General features: G+C 39.9%; 1 protein-coding gene across 5 annotated transcripts in view; it reads left to right on the top strand.

Moving 5' to 3' along the window:
• The window catches only part of il1rapl1a (interleukin 1 receptor accessory protein-like 1a), a 170566-nt gene that overhangs the window by 15999 nt on the left and 140905 nt on the right, over nt 1–13662 (top strand). For 4 of the 5 annotated variants that reach the window (XM_085249501.1, XM_085249504.1, XM_085249503.1 and 1 more), the window contains exon 2: nt 8143–8244. In XM_085249501.1, coding sequence (XP_085105627.1) covers nt 8163–8244 — 82 coding nt within the window. In that variant the 5' untranslated portion in view covers nt 8143–8162. Of the gene's footprint in view, nt 1–1227; nt 1341–8142; nt 8245–13662 lie in introns of those variants that run through there. The other variant, XM_085249502.1, reaches the window with a different exon arrangement.

Genomic DNA, 13662 nt, shown 5'->3' on the forward strand with positions numbered 1-13662 from the left:
GTGTGTGAAGTCAGACCTCAACAACCCACGGCCTTTACTCTTGACCGATCATGAGCAAACGGCTTTAGTTTGCCTTGAAGCTCTTCTAATTAATTATATACACAGCACTGCATTTTATGTGCTTGAATGTGCTTTTTACGTGCATGTGCAGTCTCCGTGTGTTTATGTTCGAAGTTCAGAGAACAGCAGCGGTGTGGATTGGCTCAGGATCGTGTGGTAATTAATCTCACTCAGTGAAGAGGTGCGTGTTGGGACTGAGGCAGGGCATAGCTCACAGCACCTTGCTCGTTAGCTCTAACCACCTATGGCCAGCCTCTGGAGATTAACGAGGGCTGGTCATGGTCAAAAGCGGTCAAATGTGTTTCAACGAAAGCTCACCCAGTGTACCACCGAGCTTATTTTTTATTCCGTGGCAGTGATTCACATTACAACTGCACAATGCCGCTCATGGGGCCTGACTCACACTGTGACACATCTGGCAAACAGCAGAGCAAACACACATGTGCGCGCAGATGCCACATTGAGCAACATGAGGAACAGGTAAACATACAGTAAGCATAGTTACAGTATGCTGTGCCATTTACTAGCTATCCCAGCATGAATCTCTTTGACACAGTGACACATAGAAACACCTATGACTCATTCAGTTGTGCTTGTCTTGTTCATCTTCATCTGGCTGCTCTGCTTGCTGGTGTCGCATTTGATGTTAGCGTAGCTAAATCTACAGATGAAGAGAAATAACGATGAAAGTTGGAGAGCTGCATTTGCACACAAATTCACGTTCATTTTTTAAATAATTTAGACTTTCTCTTTAATTTAATTGAATTCAGTGTTGAACCTGCTTCCTGTTATCAGTAATGTCAGTCAGTTTATTTATCTCTAAGAGGGTAGCTTCAAAGGTAATTTTACAGTCACTGGCTGCTGATGCTCATAAATAATGCAGTTTTATAGAATAGATGGTGGTATACAAATACCACATATATATTAGGGGTGCAACGATATTCGTATCGATATTGAACCGTTCGATACAGTGCTTTCGGTTCGGTATGCATATGTATCGAACAATACAACATTTGTAATTTATTTTATCAACTTTCCTTCTGACGATGCTGTCTGTGTTGAGCGCTCAGTGAATCTGCGTTCGACTACTCCGCCTAGGCTGCACTGTCGAGCGCAGATCCACTGAGCGCTCAACACAGACAGCATAGTCAGAAGGAAGAGCACAGGGCAAGCTAGCAAGACAGAAGTTAAGCTCTTCTTGCAAGCTGGACCTCCCCCACTCTCATTCAGATCTGGCGTTTGGAATTATTTTGGTTTTCATGTGACGTATGACCCTGAAGGTAAGCGAGTCATGGACTAAAGTAAAACAGTATGTTGGATGTGCCATGCAATGCTCAATTACATGGGTGGGAACTAGTGTGTTAGCGCAGTTAGCTCGTTAACGTGTTGGCCGTCTAGCCCCATGCACGGGGCGATTGGCGGTAGCTCGTTAACGGAGATTTGCCGTGTTGTGGCGTTAAGGTCATTTCAACGAGATTAACCTGAAAGCACTAGTGGGAACACAACGAATATGACTGCACATTTACGCCGACATCATCCTAGTGCAAAGACAAAAACAACAAGCATGCTACTAACTTTAGCCGAGTCATTTAGACAGCTGTTAGCACATGATTCTCCTTATGCTGCTGAGAATATAGCCCAGAAGAAGCGGATAGTATAGCTTTTATTTTGGAAAGAGCCATTTCTCTGTAATAAACTCTCTTTTCCAAAGATGAGTAATTCCTCAATCAGATACAGGGCTTGCAATATCGCTAGCCCGATGTCCTGGAGCTAGCGATTTTTTTCAGTCGGGCTACCAAAATCTATCTCTGCCCTGCCCGTCGGGCTATTGTAGGAAAAACATATGTCAATGCTTTTGCATTCTTTCAGAAATGTAGCTGGGTAATTATGTCATTGGCATCAGTGAGCCACTGTCAATATGTGACATATTGAAATCGCGTTTGAATTTGCGCTTGTTTTTTTGCTTTCACTTTGCAATCTTGCGAACTGTGTATAGAGAGCGACAGCACTGATCTGTGAGTGATGATAATTTGCGCACCAATTCCTCTGACATCGTCTTATTAATTGTTAGCTTACTATGCAAACATGACAAGTGAAATCTCCCGCAGCAAGCTTAAACATGTGAGAGGTTGATCGCGCAGAGAATCGCTGAGCTTATGTGAGTGCGTGTGTAAAAGCAGCAGGATATATATTTTAGTTCTGCTGAGCCAAATAAGACAGGTCAGGGTGAAGAAGTGACAGCCAAAGAAAAGCTTACCACAAAACGGAGAAGTTATGACAAATCAGACTATAAGGCAAAAAGAAAGTGCAGCTTTATGGTTTCATGGACAAAAGAATTTCTGTGGCTGCGATATGACGAGCTAAATAACCAGGGCTGCACATAAGTGGTCCGCAGGTGCGCATTCGCTGTCAAAATAAAAAACGCGCACAAGGGTTAGGGTTAAATTTAAAAACTGTACTTTTGAGTTAAAATATATATTTATAATTTTAATAAATGACAAATTAAAAAGGCATGAACATTTTTTTTGTATCGAAAAAATATCGAACCGTGACACCAAAGTATCGAACCGAACCGAACCGTGAATTTTGTGTATCGTTGCACCCCTAATATATATATATATATATGTATGCACACATTTCCATACACAACATCAGGGTTATGATCTGTATACAGATAAGAAATCTCATTTAATATTACGCAGTTATTACTCATGTAATATTGATCAAAAAGCACTTGGCCTGTTTGTGTGTGTGTGTGTGTGTGTGTGTGTGTGTGTGTGTGTGTGTGTGTGTGTGTGTGAAGGATTAAACCCTTGTATTTGCAGCAGTGGGATACACTCATCATCTATTCCTGAGAATAAATTGTCCTACCTGCACTTAGCAGAGACCGCTAATGAGAGACCCCTGTGCTCTTTCTTGAAGAACTCGTCGTAATCAACGTCATACCTTGTTGGATAAATAGTCTAGGTTAAATTTGCCTCTTTAAATGTTCACTTTTACATATGTTATCTGTTTCACATTTTCACTTGGACCGTCTATTTTGTTATATTAGAAACAGTAGACGACATAATGTAGAAGTTAGAGCTAAAGGGAAGCAGCGGGGATAACTCCATAACTCCACGGACGCAACAAGATTTGGTCAGAGTCACGTCTTATGATGTACTTTACCTAAGACCACAGCGTGCTCTGCCTTCAAATTAGATTAAATCTCTAAATCACATGATCAATCACCCATGGCTTTCTATGCCAAGATGGCGGCGTTTTCCTTCTCTCTCTTAAGATGGCATAACTTCATCCTATATCAGCAAGGTGTTTTTGGCCTGTAAATTACGTGAATTTGTGTGCACTGCCTTGAGAGATAAGAAAAAATTGGAAATGAGAATAACATACTCAGGTCTGATGGAAGCACACACGCACACACACATAGACAACATGAACAGAACAATGGGGGTGTGTTAGCAACCAATAGCCTGAGGTGATAATTGAATTTGGGAGGAGATATTGCTATCCCGTAAGATACAGTCCCGTAACAATGGCAACAGACACTAAATTCCTCTGCTACTTTGTCAGGGGTGAGTCAGAAGGTGGTGGGCCATGCACCTCATTTTCTGGTAAAAAACAGCAGGCAAACGGCATGTGTGCTACTGTGGGTGATGATGTGTGCATGCTTCATGCATCGCTGAAGCGTGGATCTCACGCCATGCCTCTGTGTGTGCCTCCTCAAACACACCTGCTCCTGACGCCTCAGAGAAAAAGCTTGGCTCTTAACTATACAAGCAACAGAGCAGTGTCATATTAGAATAAACGGATAGTACATATTGTGATTCACTTACATGCTGTACTTTTATATATTTTTAATTTTTAAAACCATGAAACGTTTTTTATTGGGCACTTTGAAATTACCTTTCGAGCTTTTTTCTTGTCCTGGATGTTATATAGCTTAATACATTCAGAAGAAGTCGGTCAGGCTAAGAAATGTTTACATTGTATGTTTAAGTCAAACTCAAACTTTCTTTGTTTTGGGACACTAACCATAAAAGTGTTATGGTGTACGTTTCCACTGAGCATCATAAAATGATGAATGAAGCGTCGAGGATTGCAAAAACATTTAATAGAGTCTACACTAAGGTAGTCAAAGAGCTGCTTTACTGAGTTTACATGAGGATGTCTAATGTGTGTAGTTTCACTCAGTCCTCAGTCTGTCCTAAAAAGCACGCTGAGAATCTGTCCTGTGGACCGTTCTTGTTTTTAAGTTCCTTTTTTAGCTCTTTTGTGTTGGGTTAAACAGAGGTGACAGGAAATGAGGTGGGTTTTGGGTGTTTGTATGGTTTGTTAGGGGCTGCATGTGAAATGCACAATCCTTCTCTGTGTGTGAGGATAGCAGGCTGGTGATGTCATGGCTGGCAAGGCCCAAACTGAGATTGTGAAGGCGTAACGCGACCGGGATTCAGAGCAGGGTCACTAACATTGTTCTGTTGAATTAGGCTGTAACGGAGGGGCACCTCCCCATACTGCACAAACCCGCCTGCCAATCGTTTTGTTTAGTGAATCAACTTTTTACAACTAATTACGGTTTTGTTTTCTTTTTTGTGCCCGATGCCAACGATTGAGAGCTTAAAGCAAAAATATTAACAGGAATTATGGGTGGTTCTTTGTGTCTGGGGGTGGGCGTCCGGGTACACACCGGCTCACTCCTTGGCGGCCGCTTATCAGGGCCTGGAGCCTGGGGCTCGCTCGGGCCACTTCGGAGGTGGGGTGCCCCCGGCCTCTCGGCCTGGGGCTCGGTCACTCAGGCACAGCTGGCTGCCGGCGGAGCTCACGGGCGCGTCACTGCAACTCCCCCTGGCTTCTGCCCCGCGGCTGCTGAGTGAGCCCTCATCTGGGACTCTCCTCAGCTCTTACTGAGACAGTGGCGCAGCTGCCCCTCTGTTGGTCTTCCTTGGTCTCTTGTGTTCTGGGGGCCTCTGGATGTCTGGAGTTTTGATCTCCTCCATACCTGCTTCATACCCTGGAGGACGGGGCTGTGGCCCCCCCACACCCTCTAGCAGATCGTTACATGGAGAAACCTTTGGAATGCAAGCATGCTGATCCACACAGGTATACACACAGGTGTACACACGGGTATTCACAGACGCGGACTACAGCTTTCTTGGCTGCTGCCTCAAAGCACATTGTGCACTGTCTATCTTGCGTGCTGCACAATATCGTTTATTACTTAGTATCTACTGATATTTACTGCTAGCTAGTTTATTGTGATGGTGCCGTTTTTTTTATTATGTTGCTCTTTGTTGTTTGCTTTCTCTTCTGTTTTTTTTCTCCATACAGGTGACCCAGGTGTTTTTTTTTTTGTTGTTTTTTTTTTTTTTTTCTTCCCCCCCTTCTCACCGTCTCTTCTCCCCTTTGGTTTTCTTTCTCTCCCTCTCTTTCTTTCATTCTTTCTCCCTGTCCTATCCCCCAGTCATGTCTGTCCCGTTTGTAGGAACTGAAAATAAAATAAATTCATAATTATAATAAAGGTCAATCAAATGGACCAATATGGCAAGGCCATGATGATCCACTTGGTAAAATAAATCCGCTTGGCATCTTTCTTGGCCTTAAGACAACAATTCTGATGGCTAAAGATCCAAACGGGACACAAAAAAAAAGAAAAAAAAAAGGAATTATGGGACGATAGAGACCAGAGTTAAACTGATCATTTTATGGTTACATGGTGCTCATTTTAGCCTCCATGACAGTTGATATAGCAGAATGCTTTAACACTGAATACCAAGCTGATCACATGACTGCAGACCGCAGAAATACAGTGAGGACACAAAACGAAAGAGAGACAGCAAGCTAACTATAGAGTAGAAAAAAGAAAGGTACAGTATGTAAATAAACTACCACGCCGTGACAGTATTGAAATCTTTCTCTGTGCATGTGGTCCCTTGACTTTTCAGTTTTTTACCTTTTTTGTTTATTTTTTAGCTTCGTCTCCCTTGCTGTTTTAAACTTAAACAGTACCGCTGCATTAGTTGTGGAATAAGTTTATCTTTAAAGAGGTATAAAGTCATTAAGACTACTATAGTCTGGGGATATATTTCGGATAGGTGATTACATAACCATAAACCATCATGGAGTTAGAGCTGAGGCTAAAAACACACATTCACAACTCTCCAGCTTATTGCTATTAAAGAAACAAAAAAAGGAGGAGCAAATCAGCTGTGGTGTTTCACAGGAATTTTATTGGCATAATGGTGTTTATTGACTGAGAGTTGTTTCCTAGCAGAATGTGATTGAGGAGCAGAGAAAGAGCTCTTTTTTAAAGTAGGAGCTGTGAGTGTTGTGTAAACACACGCTGAGAGAGGCCCCTTTCATTAGCTATGCTAATCTGCAGGGCACGTGACTAGCTGTGGATTCCAAGGTCCCTCCTGGCTCTGTCTCTCTTATTTTTTGTCTTCAAAGAGCCTATCTTTTCATTTCAGGTTCATTGGGTCAGTTCTGTGTGTGTTGTTTTCTTCATTTCTATGCAGTTTGATTGAAAGAAACATTATCGAGCTATTGCTCAATCTTCCCATCCTGTCCTAAAGAATTTTGGTTATCTGGTACTAAAGACATACTCCTACACAAGTAGATATAAGAGTTTCTTTGCACCACGGAGTTAACTCTCGCCCCTCCTTTGTTATCCGTGCTTCAAAAGAAACAACACGAGGGATTTCTGTCTACCTTTGGATAAAACATAGGAAAAAGGAACTAGCAAGGAATAAAAAAAATAAAAAATCTTAGACATGAAAGAAATTGAGCATTTTGGGAATTAGATTTCACATTCTTGCCATGAGTCAGACATAGTAATAGGGAAGCAGAAGCCAGCAGCTGGCTAACTTAGCACTAGACTTAAAATAAGGCATAAGCTCCTTTATATTTCAGTAACATTTCATTAACGGTTCATCAATATGTTTTATCTTATGTCATTCCATTAAAAAGCCTAAAACGAATGGAAATAGGAGACACTTTAGAAGCTTTTGTTTCTGGTCTAAAACAATGTTGATCTTAAGGAAATTATAATTTCATTATAATTTAAACAAGGCTTTCTTGTCCAAAATGTCATCCTCCTAATAGCTATCAGGTCAGCAGCAGCTTGCTGGGGGTTTGAGTCAAATTATGTTTTAGCCAGAAGCTAAACAAACACATTTCGAGACCATGCAAATGCACTCTATTTCGCACCTTGCATGTTTACCACAGTTCTGTAAGCATTCATATTTAGGCATGCAAAAAGGGGGTCTTAAGATTATCCTAATCCTAAACATGTCAGTGGCAAATTGGGTGATGCTAACAGGTCAAATGGTAACTAATTTACTTCCCAATTGTGATTCTTGTTTGATGTCTCGAAAAATTTATTACATAGATGAATATTGGCATGAGTATAACCTTTAAGCTAATAAACAGTTTCTTTTTAAATTTATACAACAGCTGTAGCACTATTTCAGGACCTGGCTATTAAGGGGTAATTACTACATGTTAGATTATGTCATTTACTCAGAGAAGATGAGAGGTAGAGAGCGAGTCACCTCCATTAATTAATATAATAAGCGTCGATATAAGGGGTATAGGTGGGATATTTCCTACATCACTTTGAGTCAGAAGGTAATCATTTTAAATTGCCTTAAGCTCCCACCTCCTCCCAACCCTCTCGGTTTTTAATGAAAATGGCGATTAAACTGGTCGTTCTTACATATGTAATTATTTCTTTATTGATTTGTCAGCATCTTATGGAATGGTGTTTCATAAAATATATCCCTTTAATGATAACTCGTCTGAATTTCAACCACGAAAGAAAATCAAGAATGACCCCCCCCCCCAGGGGAATGTGGAAATTGGTACGTTGATTTAAGTGTGTGAGTATGTTTAAGTTGGTGTGCAAATATTTGCACAAAAGTGTGTGTGTGTGCACGCTCTCTTTAGTTTTTGCAGAACATCCCTCTGCACTGACACTTACTCTTGTCTAGTAGTACAAAGAGGTACTTGATCTCATGTAATGGCAGTGACTGATGGCTCTTTCTCTCTCTCCTGCCATCCCTATTCTCCCTCCTTCGCTCTTTTTAGGCTGTGAGGACGGGGGGAAGATGAGACCTCCCAGCCCTCTGATGATCCTGCTGTACATCACCCTGTCCAAGAGTGTAAAGGTGGTCTCTAAGAGAGGCTCAGGTATTTTACTCCTATTTCTTATGTGCATGCACAGCCTCTGTGTCGCTGTTTTCATGCATGTGTGTGAGTAGACTCCAATGTTTACAACTGCTAATATTAATGGTTGGCGCCACTGGCTGATTTAATTTGAAGACTTATAGTCAATTTTTATGATTAAATTGTTTTGTGTAGTTGTTTGTTAAGTTCTGTCGGTGCTAAATATCAATATTCGAGAATTTATGTTGCAGTTATTATGACTATTAGACTGTGTTCAGCCTGTGAAAATGTATTGTTTCTTGATAATAATTGAAAATAATCCACCACTTAATTCTGCAGTTGTCAAAAACTGGTAATAGATAGGTAATTGCTAAGAATCTAACAATGGAAAGCAGTTCCTGCTTTTATTTTTTTGTATTTGTCTCTAAGGTGAGGAGTAGGGCTGCCACAAACGATTATTTTGATAGTCGACTAGTCACCGATTATTTTTGCGATTAGTCGACTAATCAGATCATGCATCCATTGGACGTAAAACTACAGCTTATTGCACCAGCAGCATCTGCTCTTATATAACTATCATTAGCTTACAGCTTTAAGTGTTTAAGGTATGTGCTAACTAAAAATAAAGACAAGATGATAGTTTATTACATTTTAATGAAATTTGCAGATTGTGTTGGTGAAGTTTAATAAACTCCTTGCTACACCGGAGTATATTCTCAAACATCTCACACTTCTGATAATCAGCTGTCTGCTTGATGTTTATTCAGCTGTGCAAAAACTATAACTTTAATCTCAGCCAAACCGATTTACTCAGGAACAAATAAAATACTAAAAAAGGCCAAACAATAACATTTTTAAGTTATCTAAGTGACTTATATATGTTTAACCTGAGTAGCGAAAGACGGCAGTGGGTTTGAAAACGATTTGCTGGGAGTCCGGTGTTCTCACCGGGTCTAGTAAGCCTTGCCCCCGGCTCGCTATCGAGCTAGTGGGTAACAGACGTCTCCGAAAACGTCGGAGCGCTTTTGAAAATATGTGGTGTCCTGATAAACTGAGCAGATATTTGAGGTTTCCACAGCTACATTCTCGCCTGAAAATATGTTAAACGTTTATTTTGTGACCCAGAAAGAATAATAAGAGCAATATTAAAACTAAGTAGCTGCCGCCATTGTTGGAAACTGAGCTGGGCTGCGCTATGGATTCTGGGCAGTGTTGCCAACTCCTCAGTAAGGAAAATCGCTATTGGTTGTCCTAAAAGTCGCTAGAAGTCGCTAAATGACGTCATCGCCTAATTTGCATAATTGGTCATGCTAATCTAATTGTAACCTATGTTGTTGGAGAGAGAAATAACATCGTGGAAGAGACATAAAGTGAGTAAAAAACATCCTAAATGCATTTAGAGTTTATTTAGAACTACAAATTAAATTTTTTTTAGCAATTATTGTTTTTTTTTAATGTCACAATTCCAACCCTGCTCCTTTATCCGGGCTTGGACCGGCAAAAGTGACCCGAAATAGGCACTCTGGTGGAGTTACTTTGTGTGTGTGTTTATAAGTAGTTTTAAACCTTGTGATCCACAAAACAACATAAGAGTAAAAGAGTAAAAGAAGAACTGACTGCGTTACAGCACCCGCTGCTTGTTAAGAGTAAAAGTGACACGCGCTTTCACGTCTTTTTTGAAAACTCGCTAAATATAGCGACAAAGTCGCTAAGTTGGCAACACTGATTCTGGGACAGAGCTACTTCTTCTTCGTGGTTTAACGGCAGCTGGCATCCTTGTACATGCAGTGCTGCCATCTTCTGTTTCAGTCCGTTATTACACTCTTAAATCCTACTACTTATCCCTGCGTCTTTTGTGATCTTACAAAGCTTCAAACGATTTTGATAGGAGTATGTGACTTGACGGGGCAGCATGGGCTACAGTAACAATCTAATAACTTGCATATATTTTATGCATAATTAGGCCGTTCTCAGAATTGAATCATTTCACTCAATAAAAATGTGTTAATTGAAAAACCACTCCACATAAGTACACTTGTTATAGTGTCAGCACAGGTATGCACAGTCTATTCAAAATAATGATTTTACCATTTTGATAGTGAGAATATTTTAACTTGACTGCTGTTGTGTCCTGGTGGATTGTTCACATTTTTTAAATTCTACAAGAAAAGTTAATCAAAATACATTTATGAAGGTCATGTAAGAAAATTGTGTCTGCTCGTTGGTTAAACGTGCCATTGTGTTAACTTGTATGAATTATGCATCTCATTGATTAATTGTCTATGGATCTCTGTTCCTTCAGACTGAGCATCTGGGTTCTCCCAAACTGGATTTGAATGTCATCAACCCTTTAAATGGCTCAATACCACATTAATATGGATAGCATAGGTGCTGTCCTTTACCTGCTCATTGACCAGAAGCTCTGTATTACACATTGTGATAATTTAGGTGTAAAACTGGTGTCGTAAAGCCAGTGTATCAACTATACCTACTTAACTAATCAACTATAGGGCACTGTGTCTCGTATATCATCTCATTTATGTGCTGCCACCATCAACATTATGCAAGATTTCCACTATTAAATACCCCTGTCGCAACCTACCAGTAGAAAAGTACCTATTAGCAATATCTATGGGAGTGATAACAACTGATCATGACCGTTTAAATAGATGACACTAAACTACTACACTCCCACAATTAACAGGAGAGCATTACTTCAATGCAGACCCACACAATGGCTGTTGAACATCTCTGATGGAAATAGGCAGGGAAAATAAGATCAGCTTTCTAAACACCCCTTGAAAATATACGATGCATATTTTATGAGTATGCAGAATAAAAATGATAAAAATGGTACATTCTTTTACGGCAGTGTTGCATTAAAGGCATTGGTAAATGCGGCCATTAAACTACACTAAACTTTAGATCAATAACATGTAAAAGTGGTGCTTGGCCTCGTACAAGTGGTGACCTTCCTTACATGCAAATGAGTATGAAAATGATAATAAAATAGTCTATTCAAAATACAGCCAGTGTCTCAGACATTCAAAGTATACCTTGTAGGTCAAGGTGAGAGCACTTATGCATTGCTAGTGATATGTTCCACCGTTCATCTTTGACTGGATAAACCACGCCCACAAAGCCATTGTTTAAATGTTGTTTAAAAAATGAATGTTAGACAGTAGGGTAAATTAATTTCAGTCGTTAATTTGATCCTTAAATCAGTTTTGTAAGTGCACAACAAATATTTTTTCTGTGTTATTATTATCAATCATTTTTCTGTCTTGTACATAATTACAAATAGGATTTGTAATTATGTTCTCTGTTCTGCTTAGAGTACAGTCAGTCAGTGAGTGACTAAGTTGAAATTGGTTGACTCCATGTTTTTGCTTGTGTGTCCGTTTTGTATGACCCTATCCACATACACTAGTACCTGTGTGTTTGTATGATTTGGTCTGTGGAGGATTTTGGCATAGATCAGAGTCAGGATAACACATCCGGTCAATCACGTATTCCTCTGGGTCCTTCGGTCAATTATTGATGGCGGTAAACTCAATATTACCTCTCAAGTGTGGGCTCAAAGACATCTGACTGACACAATGAAGGTAAGCTAGCCTTTTCGAAAGACTGCGCTCGCCTCTCTGCCAGCAGCTCAAAGGGAAGCCTGAAAGATTATAAAAAGATTATCAATTAGGTCATGGGGAAAATCAAGCTCACAAAACAGACACTGTCATTTTAGCTCCATTTTTTCTCTGTCTCACACAAACTAATGGAACATCCAGCAGTACTGAATTTGGACGGTAAATCCATCAATAAATAATGCCTTCTTTATTTGTGTTCAAAAAGAATAATGAAAAAGAGTAAATAACTCATTGCTGCAAGTTTGTAAGGATAATATTAGTGTAGTTGCTTGCATGAAATTAACATTCCATTCATTATTTACCCTGAGCAAAATTTTCTTGTTTATGCATCTGTTTCTCTAAATGGAAAATGGTGCTGAAAAATTAATCTTTTTACTTACCTATTTATTTATTGTTTTATTTTGAATAATTGATTTTGCCCGAAGACAATTAACTCAAAAATGGTTTAATTGAAAAATATATTTTCCTGCACCTTCAGCTTTGATCACTGGCTGCTGACAAGCTGAAGGGAATTGAGGTTAAAGATGAAATGTAGCGGTACAGAAGATTAATTTGCAGATAAAGCCACACGATAGGTGATTGTTTTCTGACTCAGAGGTTTGGGATATTTATCTTCTTGGCTGGAGATGAAGAGATTGAGCACACACTTCCATGGCTGCTCTCAAATTAACAAATCACCATCCCTGAACTGGGTTTTCCAAACCAGTCCAAAACAGAAATTTTGGAAGATAAAGTTTGAGACAAAGAAAGAAAAGCTTGGGCTACTCTTCTAATGAATTGTTTGTGGGGCATTCTCTTTCCGATGGGAAAACTCTATTGTTTTCATTGGGTTACAGAAAGAAGAATTTGACTCCACAACCTTGAATAGTTTCGGGTAAGAATCGGTTCTGAGGGCTTGATTAGCCCTCAAGAGATACTGTATGAAGCAACAATACAATAGATTTTTCCCTCCCAATGTCTGGGTGTCATTCCCAGCGTTCCCCAAAATCCTATAATTATTCAATGTGAAGCCTGCATTTCCCAGAATAATGAGTTTCCCAAAGGTCTGAAAGCTGTATTTGTCTCTTTTTCCCTCGCTCTTTATGGCACACTTGGTACTACTCATGCTTTTAATGACCCTTCAAGCTCAGAAGAATTATATATCAATTGGGGTAGACTATTGTTTTTGGTTTGTGTGGTGTGCACACCACACAAACCAAACTCCCCAACCAAAAACAATAGTCTACCCCAAAACAATAGTTAACATGTGGAAGCAAGTATGAGCTGTTTATACATAGATCTTATTTTTTTTTTGACCCACACATGCTGTGCTCCTGCAAATGAGGGTTTGTTACTCCAGGCATTGTGCTCACCTAGGTGTTATTTTGCACTGGAATGACCAAAGTAATGCTGACTCTGCCTGAGAGTCAATACTGGTGACAGAAACAAGCTGTCCATCAAGCTCCAGTTGTCTCTGTCTTGGTCTGACCTAAACAGGCCCGCCTCAGTTTCCTGGCCACAGATCGGCCCATAAAGATCCAGACTTTAATCAGAGAAGACAGGGACTGTTTAACTGGGGTCTTAGTCTTCTTACAAACCCAATTATCAGTTTGCAGCTCGGTGAAAAAGACAATGAACGCTGCAGAATATGGATAACAAATTTATAGACAAAACAACAAACCTCTTAGTCTGCACACTGCAACACAATACATTGTTAAACTGTGTAAAAGTAAAGTAAGAGAATGGGGATAGTCAACATTACCCATGGTCTCTGAGTATTGCTGAAAGGATAGACGGATTAAGTCATTGGAAAAATAGAATT

The sequence above is a fragment of the Mchenga conophoros genome, linkage group LG16 (genome assembly GCF_057382185.1).
Source record: "Mchenga conophoros isolate Kocher_MC1m ecotype Shallow Benthic linkage group LG16, M_conophoros_male_GT1.1, whole genome shotgun sequence".
Classification (NCBI taxonomy): domain Eukaryota; kingdom Metazoa; phylum Chordata; class Actinopteri; order Cichliformes; family Cichlidae; genus Mchenga; species Mchenga conophoros.